At 37.0% G+C, this 17,885-nt stretch overlaps 4 protein-coding genes across 4 annotated transcripts; all 4 read right to left on the bottom strand.

Annotated features, from left to right (window-relative positions):
* Positions 1 to 233: 233 nt before the first annotated feature.
* LOC109035568 (ATP synthase subunit d, mitochondrial) lies at positions 234 to 4,606 on the bottom strand. Its single transcript, XM_019049243.2, has 3 exons — positions 4,384 to 4,606; positions 2,649 to 2,811; positions 234 to 744 (listed from the first exon to the last, which is right to left on the bottom strand). Exons 1-3 carry the CDS (start codon positions 4,506 to 4,508, stop codon positions 487 to 489), a joined length of 546 nt encoding a protein of 181 aa, XP_018904788.2. The 5' UTR covers positions 4,509 to 4,606; the 3' UTR covers positions 234 to 486.
* Positions 4,607 to 7,006: 2,400 nt separating this feature from the next.
* LOC109035600 (protein YIPF3) lies at positions 7,007 to 8,927 on the bottom strand. The gene has a single exon (XM_019049300.2). It carries the CDS (start codon positions 8,575 to 8,577, stop codon positions 7,903 to 7,905), a length of 675 nt encoding a protein of 224 aa, XP_018904845.2. The 5' UTR covers positions 8,578 to 8,927; the 3' UTR covers positions 7,007 to 7,902.
* A 90-nt stretch (positions 8,928 to 9,017) lies between these two features.
* mdlc (RING finger protein mdlc) lies at positions 9,018 to 11,439 on the bottom strand. The gene is made up of 2 exons (XM_019049299.2): positions 10,422 to 11,439; positions 9,018 to 9,328 (listed from the first exon to the last, which is right to left on the bottom strand). The coding sequence occupies exon 1, from the start codon at positions 11,385 to 11,387 to the stop codon at positions 10,425 to 10,427; it is 963 nt and encodes a 320-aa protein (XP_018904844.1). The 5' UTR covers positions 11,388 to 11,439; the 3' UTR covers positions 9,018 to 9,328; positions 10,422 to 10,424.
* A 2,727-nt stretch (positions 11,440 to 14,166) lies between these two features.
* LOC109035606 (small ribosomal subunit protein eS10) lies at positions 14,167 to 17,885 on the bottom strand. The gene is made up of 3 exons (XM_019049309.2): positions 17,741 to 17,885; positions 16,214 to 16,322; positions 14,167 to 14,594 (listed from the first exon to the last, which is right to left on the bottom strand). Exons 2-3 carry the CDS (start codon positions 16,319 to 16,321, stop codon positions 14,223 to 14,225), a joined length of 480 nt encoding a protein of 159 aa, XP_018904854.1. The 5' UTR covers position 16,322; positions 17,741 to 17,885; the 3' UTR covers positions 14,167 to 14,222.

Below are 17,885 nucleotides of genomic sequence, written 5' to 3'. Positions count from 1 at the left end.
ATTGCATACTTGCCATGATGTCTGAAAAAATACGCATGGTATGAAACAAATCATTCCAGTGCTTCGAGACCACTCTTAAAAAAATAGCATTTTTTCCGGATATAACGACTAGTAGACACCCTGGGTAAGGCTGTTCCTCAAGCTGAGGGTATTAGATGTGAATTTATGTGTGGAGGAGCTTTGAAAGTGAGAAAGGACTTAGTTCTATGGAAGTTCAAGAAATAATTTAAAAATTACTTTACGGAATTCTTTTTATTTTTTATCTAATTACAATATACAATGCCTTGAATTTTTTTCTTGGACATAGCAAAGATATTTGAACATATTATTGCCAGTGTTTATAGCTTACTTCAGACAAGAAACAGGATCTTACCTGATAACCTTAAAGCAATTAACGCTGACTAAGAAATTTTCAACAATTGATAACAACAAAAGCAATAATTAGAAAAAAAAGGAAGGAAAAGCACTACCTAACAAAATTAAAAATTAATGTTCACCCTTCTCTATTCCTGCTAATTTTTGTCGCCATTCTTCTTCATCTTGCTCAGTGAGCTGGAATTCTGGTGTGTGGGGCCAGAATGTTGGTCTCTCGACAAAATCAGGCAAAAAGGTGGGGAGCCATTCACCAAATTCTCCGAGGGACATGGATTCTATTGGTGGCATCGCTTTCCAGATGGCCAAGTGCTCATTTGCTCGACTAATACCTAGGCGACAGAAAGCTTGAAATTTTTCCACAGTAACTTTCTGCAAGCAAAATGAATGATTCGAGAGATAATTATGTTATATTTTAATAGAGCAAAACCTTGGAATTCTAGGAATAATAACAAAACAGTTTGCCTTTATTGCTTGATGAGTCAAACACCAACCATTAACTGCAGAATCGTGCACAGCTAATAGATATATATCTATATATATTACTGTTGAAAAGCCAAAATCCAAAAATTTACTACAAGCAGAGGAATGAAGTATAATTGATGAAACTTACACCATATTATACTTACTATTAGGACTAGCTTTGGCGCTTTTTTCAGGAATTTTTGTGCACTACAGGTTGAGATATTACGCCTAGAACATTGCCTGAACTGAAGGGTGTATCAACTTTGACGTTCTACCGTGGGCAGAGAAATGCACCATGAATGACCAATTTTCTGGCTTTTGACTTACCTATTATGAGACTACTTCCACATAAAATTTCAGATCCTCAGCATGTTTCAGTTATGAGATATGTGAGCCAGAAATCAGTGATTTTCACCTATAACGGCAGCAATTTCAAGACCCGAGGATCAAATATCGAATCGCTAATAGAAAATTTGTGTTCCACTAGGTGAATAGCTTGTATCAATACCTTTTAGTCTGTTTTTACCGGACCAAAATCCAACATTCCCTTCTGGAGTGATTCCAAGTTCCGTAAACGCTGTTTTTCTTGTAAACCAGTGTGGAAAAATTTTGAAAAATTTAAAACAGCCATTTTTGTGCTTAGTCAGTATGCCAGAATGTGAGGAAAAAATATAAATGATTTTCGAGCCGGTCAAGCGACTGCACTGGATGATTTCTCATGGAATGACCCAGGCTTATATTGCAATCTAAACTACGCGTTAGGCTTAACTTCAGGGTAAGATGGCTAGGCGGGTAGAGCAAGGTAAAGACGTCCCTTCAGCTTAGTTGAAACAGCCTGATATACATGTAGTGCCGACCACTGTTAGTGTAGTGCTGCTCACTTGGTTCGCGTCAGCAACAGCAACGACAATGGCATGTGTGGCCGGCACTGCAGGTAATCCGGGTTGCCTATTGTCTCATTAAAAGATCGTAGAGCGCGATCTAGATTGTATTGTCAGTCTAGGGGCTCACACAACCAACTGGGTGGGGTTTGGCTGATTTTAGTTCTTTGGATTCCATATACCTTTGTCCCTTTCTTCCTCAGTATCCCAAATTCTACATTCCATATTTTTACTCTCCTTTCACAATAGTTTTATTTTTCCTTAACCCTGCTTCCTTCAGCTTCTTCTCAAATTTTTGATAAAGTTTCGTCGCTGTTTCTTTTTCTATTTTTGTCCCTTTATTTTTTCCACTTTTTTGTCGTCTTTTCTTCTTATTTTAAGGTTACTTCATATTCTACGCACCTTTTTCACTTCCATTTGAAATGTAAAATCTATCCAACTGTGGTCCATTATCTTTGGTGTGTGCTCAACCCAAAATTTCTCCATTAACATTTCATTACCACATTTAGAAGCTAAATCAATAATTGATTTACTTTTTTCAGTAATTCTAATAAAGTCGTTCGATATCTAAATCAAACCCAAATTTATTTCCACCTCTTTTAGCAGTTTTGTGTCCCAATCCTCCTGCTTATCCCCTCTTATATTGAAGTCCCCCATTGTTATCTCCTTCCCCCTTGCTTCTATTTCCTTTCCTATCCATAATTAAAACCATTTGATAAACTTCTTTTCGCTACTAGATGGTGATCTGTACACATCCCCAATATTTAGTTTTTTCCCTCCCACTTTCACTTTGATATAAAAAGCCCACCAATCTCTATTTTCACCTCCTCCTTACAATACCTCTATATTTATATTTAGGTGTAAGATTACTCCCCCTGTATGTGAACTATGCGAGTCACATCTACGCATTTGGAAGACAGTTTTACATACCGATTCTTCTGCCGCACTATCATAGATATGGCTGTACTTGTCTTCTGGGTAGGGAACTTTGAAAGATTCATATTGCTTTTGGAAGGAATCAAGTATTTCCGGTGATACTGATTTGTATTGTTTCCAGTCAATTTTTGGGGGTTCATCTGGGAGCGCTGCAACTCTGAAAAATTAATGATGCTTAGAAAGGTAGCCAAAAGGAAATATATTCTTTGAACTACATGTCCATGGCTGAAGTTAAAAAATGCATATCGATGGTGTAAGTCGGCAATCACATAACTCGGTTTGCGAAAACGGAAAACTACTCAACGGCAATTCTTTAAAACCGCCATGATTTTTCTTCTCTGTGCGAAGAAAATTCTGCAAAAATGTCATGGAATGACGTCAATTTGTTCTCCTTAAAAAAAAATAGATAGAGGCGGAAATTTTCAGACACCGCAAACGAGTTATGTGATTGCCGACTTTCAACGTCGATATATCTGATAACAGCTTCACAAATGCTTACTCACATTCAATTTTTTTAAAGAAAACCAACAAAGTTTTCCTTGAAATTTCTACTCTCATTCAAACATACTCACAGAAAGTTGCAAGAAGATACTTTGATCCGCTTATTTTGGACTAATAGAAAACCAAATCCGTTTTTGACACATTTAGTGGAGATATGCATTTTTTCACTAAAGCAATTAAAATAGCTTTGCTGCATGCAAGGAAGACACTTTGCAACTGAATTCGTTGCTCTCAGGACAATACGAAAATATGAACTGTTTAAGAAACGTACTTTCTCTGCAATCTCCGGTAGAAGTGCCTTATAGAGGAAGCAAAAGAGGTGTTTGCATCTGGAGGATTGTATACCCCGTGACGTAGGTCAGAACGACATGGCGTCGATATTCCAGCAAAATCTGGAATTCGATCAAATTTTAGAGCTGAAATCAACTCATGATCTAATTTCAAACACTTTAAGAAAAATGATTTTTTTCTCTAAGCTAAACCATTTCAAAGAAAATCGATGATAAAAACCGTCCATACCAACCTACTTACATCATCAAAAAATCCTAGATGCTCGAAATGCAAACACCTCCTTTCTTTTCTCTATGGAAGTACTTATCCACTTAAGGAGGTCAACAGTGACTCAACAGGGTACTAAATCTCTGAATTCTGTCAAATTTTTGGTTTAGAATGGTTCTCTAAGCTCATGCGCAGGGGCTACCGTCCTTGTTTTGGCTTAAAATTCACAACCTGCTGAGGTTTTAAACATACCTAACTGATGCGATAGATCACATGCCTCTTCGACCACGTCAAAAACCTTGACGAATCACTTAAATAATGCTGTGAAAACTGAATATAGAAACAACCTCTAATTCTTCACAGGCAATGGAAAGTCTGATAAGCCAACTTAGGTTCTCAATTAAAGACCTAACCTCACTAATGCATAAAATACATTAGAGCAATTTTTATCCAATAACTGATGTTTATCAGCTATGGTAGACTTCACTTTCCTTGTCTGACGGAAACTATAGTCTGGTTTCCCTAAGAACTGTAGACAAACGCGAGAGGACATGTTCAAGGCAAACCTGCGTGACAGCAATAATTACCGTGGTAGCACAAACGAGGCATTTAGAAGCTTAGGAAATCTATCTGACTTCAGAACAGTAGATTATACAGCGGTCCTTCTCAGTTTACCTACGAAAACGAGGCCAACTTAGAAATAGGCAAGTGTAAGCAAATGAGAACTTACTTCTGGAAGTATGAATCACATTTTGCTTTAAAAGCAAGAAATTCGGGCTTCTGGGGGGAGTCGGCCATTCTTTCGGCGAGTGCTGCCCAGTTCACAGAGGATTTCAAAAACCTCTTAGTCGCCATAGTAAATTAAAAGCACTCCCGGAAAACTAGAAAATCGAATTTCACGACCTTAGTTCGTCTTGACAAGAGAACTAAGATGGGAGAAGGGGAAGGGTGGAAGGGCAATGGAGTAGGAGGAGTAGGCAAACAGTTCTACAGTGTTGCCAAACATCCCGAGTGGTTTCTACAGGGGGGACGAGGAGCCAGCTGCAGCGGCTCGGCGGCTCCAAATTTAAATCTGGCTTTTGAGAACTTTTTTCTAAAGAAAAATTTATTGGGTTGATTTTGTTTCCTTTCGAGTGGTTCAGAGAGATTTTATAGAACATTTCAAGTTCCATCTTGGCACACTTACTTCTCTGTTAAAAAATAAAGCATGAGTGAAAGTTAGGCAATGTCTGCTGTAGAAAAGCTTCCACTTCTTCCGGCTGAAACCGTCCCTCGTCCCAATCAGGGCCGGATTAAGGGGGTGGCCACATGGGCGGCAAATTTTGCAATTTTTTTAAATGTAGGTATAAGAAAATATCAGATTTAGAAAAAAAAATTACAAAAAAGAAAAGGCAACAAAATCTCTCATTTCCTAAGAGTACAGTAATTTTTTATTTTGTCGTCTTTTAGTGATACATACAAGAGACAGCACCTTTAAGTAGTCGAGATAAGAGAGAAACCAAACACGCAATTTGGCCTGGAACGGCGCGCGCGGAGAGCAATGATGACGAGGACTTGAGATGAAAAGGAGAAGCCCTCGGCGCGGCGATCGGCATGTAAGACTTATTAGCGCCTACAAGACTGCAAGAATACTTCACGCATTACGCCAAACACGGTGCGGTCTGCGCGACGCGGCGCGGCGGCGGAAGTTAAAATCATGAAACCACATTCATGTTTGTTCTTTCACAATTTTTTTGTTAATTTCTTATGAATGAAAGGCCTTGTCCACACAGAGATGGGTTTACGAAACTTAATTTTAGCCAGTGGTGTTGACAGGGCATTCCCAAAACATGTGTTCAACACGAGTAAACGCGTCTTATGCACCCCTCCCCCCCCCGCACGTTCACTTGATGGTTTTTATTGATGTTTCAATACGAATGAGAAGGAGGCGGCAAAATACAGGCGGCCCATGAGCGGCAAGTCTAGGTAAATCCGGCCCTGGTCCCAATAGTTATCTTAATAAATAAGATCGAAATCCATTTTGTCCATTTGGTTATAAAAGGATAAGTATATAACTTTACGTAAAATGTATGTACTGTGGACGCCTACTATAATTGAGGTGGACCGTGTTGAACAGAAACCCTCGTGTGTTATGGAAAGAAATGAGTTGGGAAGAGTTTTTGATGCAACTACCTACATACCGTAACTTTTTTTTGGTCAAAGATTTTAAGGCGAAAAATTTGTTGAGTAAATGAGTATGGTAGTTAAATAACTTTGTCATCAACATACTTAGTGATAGGATGTAACTTCAAACCTAAAGTGGCTAAATTTCATTCCTGTTAAATTTCCATCTAAGAAAAGAAATGGAAAAAAAAAAAGAGGTTGCACCTACTTCTGTCTGAATATTAATGGTTAAAGTTAGAAAATGTATGACTCTAATTGCAATGTTGCAAGTTTTTGCTGATATTTCATTTTTTTCTTAGAGTTGATACTTCAGTTATTCTTAAAATTCATTATGAATTTCATTTTTTTTAGATGCATTAAAAAATCTCAGAGAATTTCAAGGAAATATTTGATAAGTTTCCTTTAGAAAGTAAAACATGATTAAGTAATTTGAGATTTTGGAGAGAATACTGAAATGGATAGACGCACTTTTCAACTTTAGCCATTGATACGAATGTAAAGGAGCTAAGTTGAATTTTAACTCAGAGTCACATTTCAACCTAACTGAAAAGTTCATGTGAAACAATTTTGTAGGTAAAATGGTCCTGAAAGCTGGAACACGGCACATGAAAATTTATTGATGCTACCTAGTCTTCCTTTAACCAACTCCCCAACATCAGAATAAAAAATGAGTAATAATACAAATGTGTCACTAGATGTCTGGTACTTAAAATTCCGTGCAAAGACTGAGAAAATGAGAATGAACCATGCTTAAAAAATGATAATAATTTTATTCAGGGCTACCTATTTGAAAAGTGGTTGCTGGTTTTCACCTTTTTCTCTTGACCATATTGTCCTAGCCGCTCTTGTCTTTGTGCTAATGTTGCACAAGTTGGTTTCCCGTGACTTTCCATTGTATTGCCAATAAAAATATTTAGTTTCAAACTGAGGTAGTATTGCAACCAAGGGATCATACCCAAAATTTTTTTTTTTTAAAAGAAAGATTCAGTTAATCAAATTATTTAATCCTCAATAAGTGAACTGTAAGGGTAAATAATTTGGTGTCACATTCAGTCGGTGAGGACCCAGCACCATTTCTCCACCTTGTTACAAACAATTTGGGTCACTTCTTAGTGTTTTTTTTCAGTCGGAAAGTTGATATTGTTGGTAGGGATTGGTTGAAATTAATAGGATTAAATTTCCAAGAAGTATTTCTGAGGTAAGTACTCTATTTCTTAAAAATCATGGATATCTACTACAAATAACACTGAAAAACAATCATTTGATTTGAAAAATGTATGAAACTTATTGTGATTTTTTTAAACTAAGAATTCAAAGACTGATACAAAATCATCAACTGAAAATACAGGGGCTACATTATGTCATAAAACTTCTAAGGGTGAAGTAAGAAATCAAACTTTTTTTGGGTGAAACAATCTTTAAACTGAGAACTTGGATGTTAACAGGGTGAACAACAAAAGCAGAACTCTCCGTTAGATTTTATGCATTAAACACAAATTTTGAAAAAAGCAATCGAAAGCTTGGCCTGTGCTCTCATCAATGAGATATTTTACATCTCAACTGCAGAACCAAGACCAATCCACACAATTGAGCCATTGCGCATATTTTTGGGATCCACTCATCCACCGGACTATCACTTGACAGCGGCTAGTGTGATGTGGAATTAGCTTCTTTCATAAGAAATGCATTGCACTTAGACTTTCCGCCGCCAATGCCCATCAGGGTCTAAAAACTCGTCCACACGAATGAGTGACTTGTGTGGGTTGGTCTTGGCTAGGACTGATAGTGCTAATATTCCATTGTAAAATGTTCTCATGCTTAGTGGCAATTCGTATTCTTGATGAGGCACTAGTGCACACTTCTCTGAAGAAATGTCTAACAATTCTTCCACACTTGAAAGCTCCAGAAAGAACTAGGCAAGGATTTCTTTGTAAATTTATAAAATGTATGGACATTTAGAAACTCCGTGATGGAGTTACACCGGTTCAAATCTCTTCGGCCAAAATGAGCTGTTATGTTGGTTTAAAACGAAAGTGCTCTGGTGAAAACTTAAGTATTCACTATGTGGACTAAAGACAAAAATTGACTATTCGTAATCCAATGCACTAGCAGCATAAACGAAGGTTCGATGCATGTACAGAAAATGAAGGAAAAGCACACTCAAAATTTGATTAATCGCTACAACGCTGCACAATAACAGTCGAAAAATTGGCTTGGGAATTGAGGTGAGGAAGACTAATGCAATTCTCAAAGTGCTCATACCAGAGAAAGCTACAAGACACATGGCAAAAATCACATTACTTGACTCATCGCTTAGAAGTAAGGGCAAGATCAGGGTGAAAATATGGCCATAGAGACCGTAACCAAACAAAGCAACCAATTCACTAAATTTAATGGCTGACTCACATAAGTGAGCGAGAAAGTAGCTGATAACTGGGGTAAAAATAGAGTATAGCAGTAACACCTTAAATGGTGCGGTGTCTACTGAGGCACTAGGAGACTTATACGAGTGCCCTAGGCTGAGAAGACCATTGAGAATTAAGAGTGCCAAACAGGGTCCAACAAAGTCTACATGAACTCGGTAAGTCTTGCCACTTGAAATAAACGGTGGAACAAAGGAATTAAAGACCCTTCTTGGTAACTCTCTTGGAGACACTGAAAAATACTTTTTCAAGAATTTAGTTTTTTGCCACCCAATATTTGGATTGTCATATTCAGGGGTATTCCCAATGAATATGACAGAGTGCTTCTTTCTTGTCATGACAGCTTTTGGATGATAAGTTGAAAATTTCCAAGTCCTTTTGTTAAGGGGGGTCCCAATTTTTAGGGAAATAAAAATTTAAATACAATTGCAAGATTCGAAGTGATAGGTAATTGGATAGAAATTAATTCTCACCTAGTATGGACAAAACATTTGCCACAACTAAGTTATTCTTTAGTTGTATTTGAGTCACAGGACAGAATTAATGCCTACGAAAGTTTTATGAATAATGATTTTGACTGCAGTTTGATGCCGATAATTTCAAAACTGAAAAAGAAGACCATTCGTGACTAAATACATGGAATCTAGGAAGGTGAGAAGGGAATTAGAGAATTTATCTACCAACTCACTTTTTCGCTTTTTTCTCCAGTTCGTCACGAATGTTTTTCAGTTTTTCTACTACATCAGAGGAGATCTTTTTAATTTCCTCAGGAGAAATGTTTTGCTTATCAACTATTGATTTTGATTTGTTGAAAAAATAAACAACATGCTGAGCTGCTCTACGCATGGGCCAAGATTCAGCTAACTTATCGACCAACTTTTCACTGAGGGCAGTGTTAGTGAATAAACGAAATAACCATCTAAGGACCATTTTTTTTACAATAATTAATCACTCCTTGAGGTAGTCAAAACAGCTCATATTCCAGTACTTCTGCAGTAGTTCTTGTTTCAGGAGTAGCTGCGTTTTTAGGACTTGAATCTTTTCTAACTGTTGACTTTTGTTGCACTCAACTCCAGGTAGATGACGAATCTAAAATTTGGATCAAACACCAAGTTCCAGTTAGAAATACAGTTTGATAAAAAGTGCGCAGATCATTTTTGAAATTATGCAATCACCTGTGTCCAGATTGTTATCATTTACGATTTTCAAATATTTCCTCTGTTCTATGGGTAGATTCTTTTCTTATTCTTTCTTTCTTTGACAAGAAAACTAGCAAAATTGTCTCTAACTACTCTTCCACCTGGCTTAACTTCATCAGAAATATTCTCAAGATATCCGAGAAACAGCCCAGTTCAATTCTTTTTTTTTTTTTTTTGAACAGATTTGTAACTTCTAAGAAATGTATACTTAATCTTGAACAAAAGGTATTAAAAACTTCAGAAATAGTATTCTTTCAGAGAAATAGAATAAATGAGACACTTTTACAGGTTATGGCTGTATTAATTCAGAATTTGTGTACAGTTAGGAATTTTTGTCAGTAAACTGACAGGTGATATGACCCTAATGATTGACCAGAAAAAAAAAAAAAAAAAAAAATATATATAGGTACAAATCCAATTAAATATAATAAGAATGCTTATTCCCTGAATTTCTTCATGATCATGCTTGATTTTTTTGCTGCAAGAGATCACAATATTTGTGCGACAATATTTATAGGTACAGCCATTTATCAGCCTACGAATAATTTTAGAACTACTTAAATTCTCTTTGTCTTTGAGTTCACAGTATCATACATGAGCTAAATGATGTAAGTATGAGGTTACACATTGCCAAAGCTCAAAAATTGCGGAGTTCTTTATTCCGTCCACCATTTCCTAGAAAACAATAGATTTTTAATGATTACAAGATTAATTTTTGATGACCCACCATCAAACTGTGAGAAGATTTCTTTTGTAATTCTTGGGAAATTGGGGGGAGGGGGAATTAATGAAGCCCAGGACACTTGTTTTCCCAGCAATTACTTAATGACACCATTTGAGAAAACCAATCAAAATAATGGCCATTTTTAATGGAGATTTCTCTTGCATTTCAGTTTTTAAACTTTTAAGTAAATGCATTGTGATATTCATGACACAAGATTGATTTGTTGCCATTTCCTAGAAAAATAAAATAAATAACTTACAAATTAGTCAGAATCTTCATTTGAGCTTGGGCAAACTGATGGAGCTGATGGTTCAGCATTCATTTTCGCAATGAGTTCGTGAGCTGGATTGAAAAAACCACCAGTGGGTGTATTACACACGTAGCATCGAGTAGATTTTTTGTAATTTGTCAAAGCACACTTTTCACAGAAATAGTGTTTACATTTCGTAACGACAGGATCTTTGAATGAATCGCGGCAAATGAAGCACTTAAAGGGTAAGTGGTCATCTTCATCTGAGTCAATTTCATACTTTGTATCATCTTCATCATTTCCGCCTCCTGCTTGAGTCTCTCTCTCCAGCTGCCAACCAAACTTATAATCTGTTCGATCATGTAAAAATTTACAACTGTCACCAAAACCACAAAATCCAGTTTCTTTGTAATCTTTACATATATCAGGCTGATAATCCCATCTTACAGTCGCTCTCAAGTTAGCTGGTGCTCTGATTGGACCTTTCCTGACCATTCCACTTGCAGCGTTACCTTGGGCAGTGTCACGTTTTTCATAAAACTGCGTGTAGTTTGCAAGACCTCGGTAAATTTTATCATCTTCCTTGCCTTTCAATTCTTTGTTCACTTCAAGAGATTTCTCATAAATCGCTTGAGCATCTCTATCATGCTCCGTTTCAATTTCAAGGGTTGCAGTGGCACCCATGTCTCTTGGAGCTTCAGATTCTGCTGTTTTTCGTGATTTATAGGATACAGATAGCTTTTTAGATTCATCATCCGAGTCTTCAGAGCTGTTTTCAATCTGTACATTTTTCCTTGCCACTTTCGTGCTTTGAGTATTCACATTGTATGCATTTTTACGGAATTTTTTTACAACAACAGAGGCTTTGTCAGGATCTGAATCTTCATCACTGCTTGACTGTCGTTTTCGATTTGCTTTGGCAAACACAGTTCTTTTCTTGAATAATGGTTTACTACTTCCTTCAGAATCTCCCATTGTCCTGTTGCTAAAAAATGAATTAAGCTCAGATGTAACAGGTTAGCAGAGGACTTACCTGCTCTCTAGCTTGATTCAATTTTGCGTGCAATTCTAAAATCTTCTGACTTGCATCTTGGGATTGAGAGCTTTTTTGACTGGTGTCATGGGAGTCTCTTTCAGAACTGAAAATTAATGAAATAAACTGATCATTAGTACCACAGCACAAAGCAAAAAATTAAAATAATTGGGTAAGTACCTAAATATAAACAATATCGCGATGAAAATCACAAGTTTTTTCAGGATTCATGGTGAAATTCAATATTTCCTGTAAAATCAAAACAATTTTAAGGAATGCCAATTTGAATAAAGGGGAGTCAAAGAATTCCCTGCACCCCTCCGTGATTGAGCTTCAGAGTCATAGGACATAAAAAATTCATTCTTAAATCATCTGGAAAACAACAAACAGCTGAAAAAATGGAGCTACCTGATGCATATTGAAAAGAGGCAAAATCCACAAGCCGTTGAATCATCCTGTGTTGCTACGTTAAGTACGCTGGCATACAAGGAAGTGTTGACATTCCGTTTTTGAATTTGATAAGAAATATCTTGCCGGACATGATCTATTGCCAATTGTAATGTTTCTTCATAAGAGCATGTGAATGACGTAAAATGCAGGATACGCTGGTCTCTGTGGAAGGCGCCTCTCATGCACCGAGATTCACAAGTTGATAGTCGCGCAAGTACTTAAAGAATGATTGGGATTGAACAAAAAATTGAAGTCATATTAATTACCTTCTTATAATGTCGTAGATCAAAGCCAAGAAATCGACGTCAATATCCTTAACTGATACTTGCGATGAGTTGTTGCGAGTTTGTTCTTGATTTTCACTGACACTATTAGTTTCCATTTTAACTTCGGTAAAGTTGCTGTATCTCCATGTCGTAATGCTCGAAATAGATGTTCTACAGATTTTCTATTGATCGTAGTTCTGTGAAGATAGATGAGTATTTATTGTTTCGCCGAACAGAGTCGAAGAAGAGTTCAAAGGACGAAAAAACGAGCAAAAGAACTCAGAAACTGAAACTGAACTGATAAACTGAACTGGCCAAAGACATAGAACTGGCTAAAAAGAAATAGTTTTACGTTTTTAGGTTAGATTATTAGAACAATGATGTTAGTCAAACAGGTCAAAACAATGCTGCGTATTCATTGAGCAGAGCCAGAAAATCTTGAATTTTATGGAAGAAATTAAACCGATTTGGTTCCCGGTTCAGATGAATTTTATTTCCTCTAAATTCTGTGTTTGAGAGAAGAACGAGAGAGGGATTATCGCCTCAACTTTCATGGACGGCATCCTATTCTGATTTAAATTTTTGGTTTTGAGGTTGGGCACATTGACTAGCGAGAAAGCGTGATGCGTGTGAACGCGCTACATTTAAACTGACAGATTCCTCGAATCGTATGTCATTTGAATTCAAACTTGTCCCGATTTCGCCGCCAATCCTCTAGCCAATAGTAGAGGTGATTGAAAAGAAGCTCTAGAAGCTTCATTTTTTGCTTTTAGTGCTCCGTCTTTATGTCTTTGGTCATACCTTCACTTGACTAGTTTCGAAACTCTTTGGGCTAATATACTCTCTTTCTTGTCTCCGGCAAAAGTGTTATCCTGAGCGTTATCGATCTCCATTTTTCGTGTATAATATTCCTTCCTTGGTGTATCTCATTCTATACCAATAGAAATAGACAACAAAAAATTGGATAACTGATAACAGAGAGCAATGCGAACATCTAGAATGAAATTTCTTTTCATCAATTAATGGATTTTTTTTTGAAAATTCATCGTTCATATAGTTCATACTTTATTTGTTTTGGCCTCAAAAAGAGCTTGAGTGAGCCTTGATGTTGGTTTCTCAGCTGCACACAACTCCCCATCATTATGGGGAAAAAAACGTAAATGGAGCTCCTGCTGTTGGAAGAAGATGGGAAATCATAATAAGACCTCTAAGTTCAGCATGAACCTCGGAGACTTAGCTAAAACGCTTTCACTTAATGAGTGATTTTCAGTTTACCTCAAGTAAAGTCATGAACACTATTAACTTTAGAGATGACATTTAATGCTTCAATAACAAGGATAAAACCTTTTTAATTATGGATATAGATAGATAGATATAGATTAATTTCAACAATTTAAATTCAGATATGCATGAAAAGATTTACTTCTCTCAACTAAATTGTGCTGTTCAAAACCTAACAATTTGAATGGGTGCCTCTTTCATTTTACATTGATGGCTTAAATCGAACAATGGTACTTCCTACGATGAAATTGCTAGTCTTCGCCCATGTTTTAGTCCTTTAAGAGAAGACTGACCGACAGTTTAATTGCAATCTGCAAGAAGGAATCATGAGCATTCCATTGTTGCTTAGATGGTGCAACTTTCTTAACCTCGCGAATATGAAATGATCATCTAAACAAGTTCTATCTTGACTCTCACTACTTAAACTATAAATTCAAGGCAAAAATTGCCTGTGCAAAATTACTTCTCCGCATGATTTCAGCCATTTTATTGCAAAGAATGCGAGTTGCACAACCCTGGCAACATTGGAATGCTCTTGGTTTTTTTCTGCAATCCAGTAAATCTTAATGCTTCCAGAAATAGTCTCTCATTATTTCAAGACATTCACAGTAAATCTCACTGCAATAATCTGGTCTAAGTATTTCCTTGTTTAAAAAAAAAAAAAAAGAAAAAAAAAAAAAAGGACGACTTAATGGATTGAAAAAGGGGGAAATCAAACAGTAAATAAAAAGTTGATAAATTTATTAACACAAATTAAAAAAGTAAATTAATACAATACAATTAATCATGAGAGCCTCGTCCTCGTCCAAAACCACCACGGAATTCAAGATTTGAGCTACCAGGTCCAACATCAGATTTCTTGTCCATGTTTCTCCTGTATGTTCCCTTGTCACCATCACCTTGGCTGGCTTCTCCTTTCGAGATGGCTGACCGTGTTGCTCTGGTTGCATCAGACTTCTGTGGTTTCTTAAGGGTGGATGGAACAATTTCTGGTGGGAGATGTAGAACTTCCCTGAGGTAGGCAATACCATTGTTATTCAGGTACCAGTAGTAATGTCTCCAGGCAAACCTTTCGTTAACGTAGCCTTTGGATTTAAGGCTTTGCATAGCCTTGATGAGTTCTAGGTTTGGAACTGACTTCTTGCTTTGTTCCTAAAAAGAAAAGAGCATAAGACATTCAATGGCTAGATTGAACTCATTTGATCACTGATTACACAAACTTCCATTTATTTTCTTTCCCTTTTCCCCTCATTTTCTAACGATTGTTTCTCTTTGGACTGGGGATAGTATCTTGGCTTTTTTTCAGATGATAGAAAGAGTTACATTGACACAAATTGTTGATATCACTTTGTCAACAGGAAATCAGTGCAATCATTCTGTCTCCACAATAAAGTACAAAGTGGCCAAAAAAAACTTAAGAGAAGGAGTTTCCTAATTTTTAGCCGATCAATTAGGAGAAAATTCCAAAACATGTGAGACACTATAGGATGATAAATGCAGAAGGATTAAAAAAAAAAAAAAAAAAAAAAAATTCACCATATCTGACCTAGGATCTAAGAGTTTGCCTCTCTGATATCCTCTCATTTTCAGAAAATTTTGGTAAAAAAGAGGGTAGAAAGTGTACATTGAATAAAAAGCCATCAATGTGTTTGCCTGTTCGAACATTACAGAAAGGCAAGAAGTACACACTGACTGAACATTGACAAAGATTTCATTGCACATGGACTTTGCAAAGAGATATAATGCCTAAAGTTTACACTCTGACTGGAAATTAACAAATATATACATCTTTTATAATGCCTAAAGTGTGCAAGGAGATGAAAAGTTGTTTAATAGAACACTAAGTTTTTCGAGTGGACTCGAAAAGTTTCCAAGTTTGTTCTAGGGCCCAGAGAACTTCCCAATTTTGAATTACAGCTTTAGAATCAATTTCGGTGACATAACAGACACAATTCGTTGGGAAAGTTAAGAGATGAAGCTTTAAAATTCTCACAAGTAAATCCAGTAATCCCCAGAGTGTAGCCGCATAAATTTTGCACAAAATTGCAGTTACCGAGTCTCACAGAGCACAATCAGGATTACGATATTTTCACATGTAATACTGCTTGAAAAAATTAGAGGAAGGGGGATAGGAGTTTTGGCTTTCCTGACAGGCCCCACATTTTCTGCACCTGAGTAGGCCCGATAAGCTTTGCTCCTCCTTTAAGCACATTTATCCTCTGAATTTCCCTTCACCCAATCTTCTCCTCAACCTATGCACATGTGTTGACAAGTATACTCATAATGGCGCACCATCTTACAATGTTTTTGAGCGATGTTCTTGTCGTGTTTCTCTAACTTTTTGATACTTACTTAGCGCTATCAGCATTGTTTTAAATCTCACTTTAGAGTATTCTGTTGCTAACTTGAATGAATCTTAGTGATTTTTTTTTTTTTTTCTTTTAAAGGTACGAAGCAACAAAGTAATTTCATTGAAAAACAAATTGTATTGCTGGGCGCATTTAAAATGACATGCCAATTAGTTACCCTTTCCTGCTTTTTCCTGACTGAAGATGCAAAGAAGGCTGAGTCAATTTGAGATGAGTTTAACTTGATCATCTACTTGTGGAGATACCTAGACTACTACAAGAGTAGGCAGGTGAAAAGGGTGGACTAATTTTAAACCGAGTTTTTTGATGAGAAACTTTACTATCTCTGCAAGACTACAGAATGGAAAGAGAAAATTAAAATAGTGTATTTCCTCAGGAAAATACACTAAAAAGTTGAATTACCTGAAGGATTGGGTCTTTTTTGGGGTGGAAGTCCTTGCGGGCAACCATCACTCCTTCTGTGAAGAGGGTTTCATAGATCAAATTTCTATTGTTTTTTGACATCAACATCCTGAAACAATGTGAAAAAACCCGATAGTTAAAAATTCGGTTTCCTGTGCTTCCTTATTAAGGACTTCATAAGGATGGAATGAGAGGGAAATTTACTTATAACTCATGGATTGGATCAATTTTAAATGAACACTTGACAATACCACGGGATGAAAATGTGATTGAAGAGTACAATGAAGGATTTTATTGGGTTTTTAGCCTTCACATGGGAAAACAGCCTTTTCACAGCGCTTTTGATACCCTGGAAAGTTGTCTTTCCCAATTATCACAGCATTCCCATTTTCCATGCTGTTATGACTATGTGGTCGGGAAGTTTCTGTAGCCGTAGTGTGACGGATAGGAAACACTTTAGCAATGAAGTTACAATGATTAACATGTTTGTAACATACCCATAGATGTTCTCATGAACAGCACATTCGGTGTGGCTAAAATTTCCTCTCATTCAGACTGCAGGTGCTAGTGCTAGTCCACTACCTACTAATTTTAAGCACAGCTAAATGCAGTGGAAATCGAGTGAGAGTGTGTTGGTAAATTATTCTGATGTCAACAACTAGTCCATGAGTAGCACGAGTATTCGTGAATTTCCACTGCTTAGTGTAGTTCCACCCCATTAACTCTGTATTAGGAAGCTTTACTTTCCACAGGATTGCGATACAACAATTTCAGCCATGACATGGCCAGAATATTTAAGAAGCGCTATTACTGTAGCTGAAAAATTAGGTTCACCTGACTCCCCCACCTATGTATACATTAGGCAGGTTGCATCCATCATCACTCTGTTCCCTTATTAGAGCTTGCTCATCGTATGTTCAGACAAGCGTCAATCTCCGATTAGCTCTGAATTCGCACCACTCACCAGGTTGATACATGCAGTCAGGTGGCACCACTGGTGAATGGTGACATAAACAATACTTTGACGTTTGTCTGAATATACGATTCGCCACCTCTATGACGTCAATAAAGTGCTTTCACCCTCCAATGTAAAATTAAGAATCTGCACTCGGTTCTAAAGGAGAAATAGTATAAAATCCAATTAAAGTTGTTTGACTGTTTGGAGGCGTTACCGGGCGGTAATAGAGGCTGCAAATAAATGGGGTTTGACATGTTTGGTCCCGCACGAAGGCGTGCAGCATGCTTGGTGGATGATTGGAGCCCAAATGCCTTATAAATCAGATGCACACAACTTACTCGGAATAAAATTGTGAGGAAGATGAGGAAATGCGAGCTAAACTCGAGAAACGAGAGAAGAAATAAGGTATAAGATGCTTATTGAGGGCAAAATGACAAGATCCAGCAGGCGTCCGTGTTGGAACAAAATGACTGCTTGGTGATGAGTTTTGAAGAAGTTCTAGAGATAAAATTGGTTGGTGAGGTAAAAATGAGGTAGAAACTAAGTCTAAAAAGAATGAAAATGCTTACTTGAAGATGAATTTGTCAACTTATTAAGAAAACTTACGGCGACCACGTTAGATTACAGAGAAACAGGCTGATGGCCGCGCATGAAAGATGAATGGTGAAGTGGGGAATATCAACAACGGCAACTCTCGAAATCAACATAAATCTC

The sequence above is a fragment of the Bemisia tabaci genome, chromosome 1, assembly GCF_918797505.1.
Source record: "Bemisia tabaci chromosome 1, PGI_BMITA_v3".
NCBI lineage: Eukaryota > Metazoa > Arthropoda > Insecta > Hemiptera > Aleyrodidae > Bemisia > Bemisia tabaci.
Note: the sequence above shows the minus strand (reverse complement) of the source record. Positions and strands in the feature narration are given on the sequence as shown.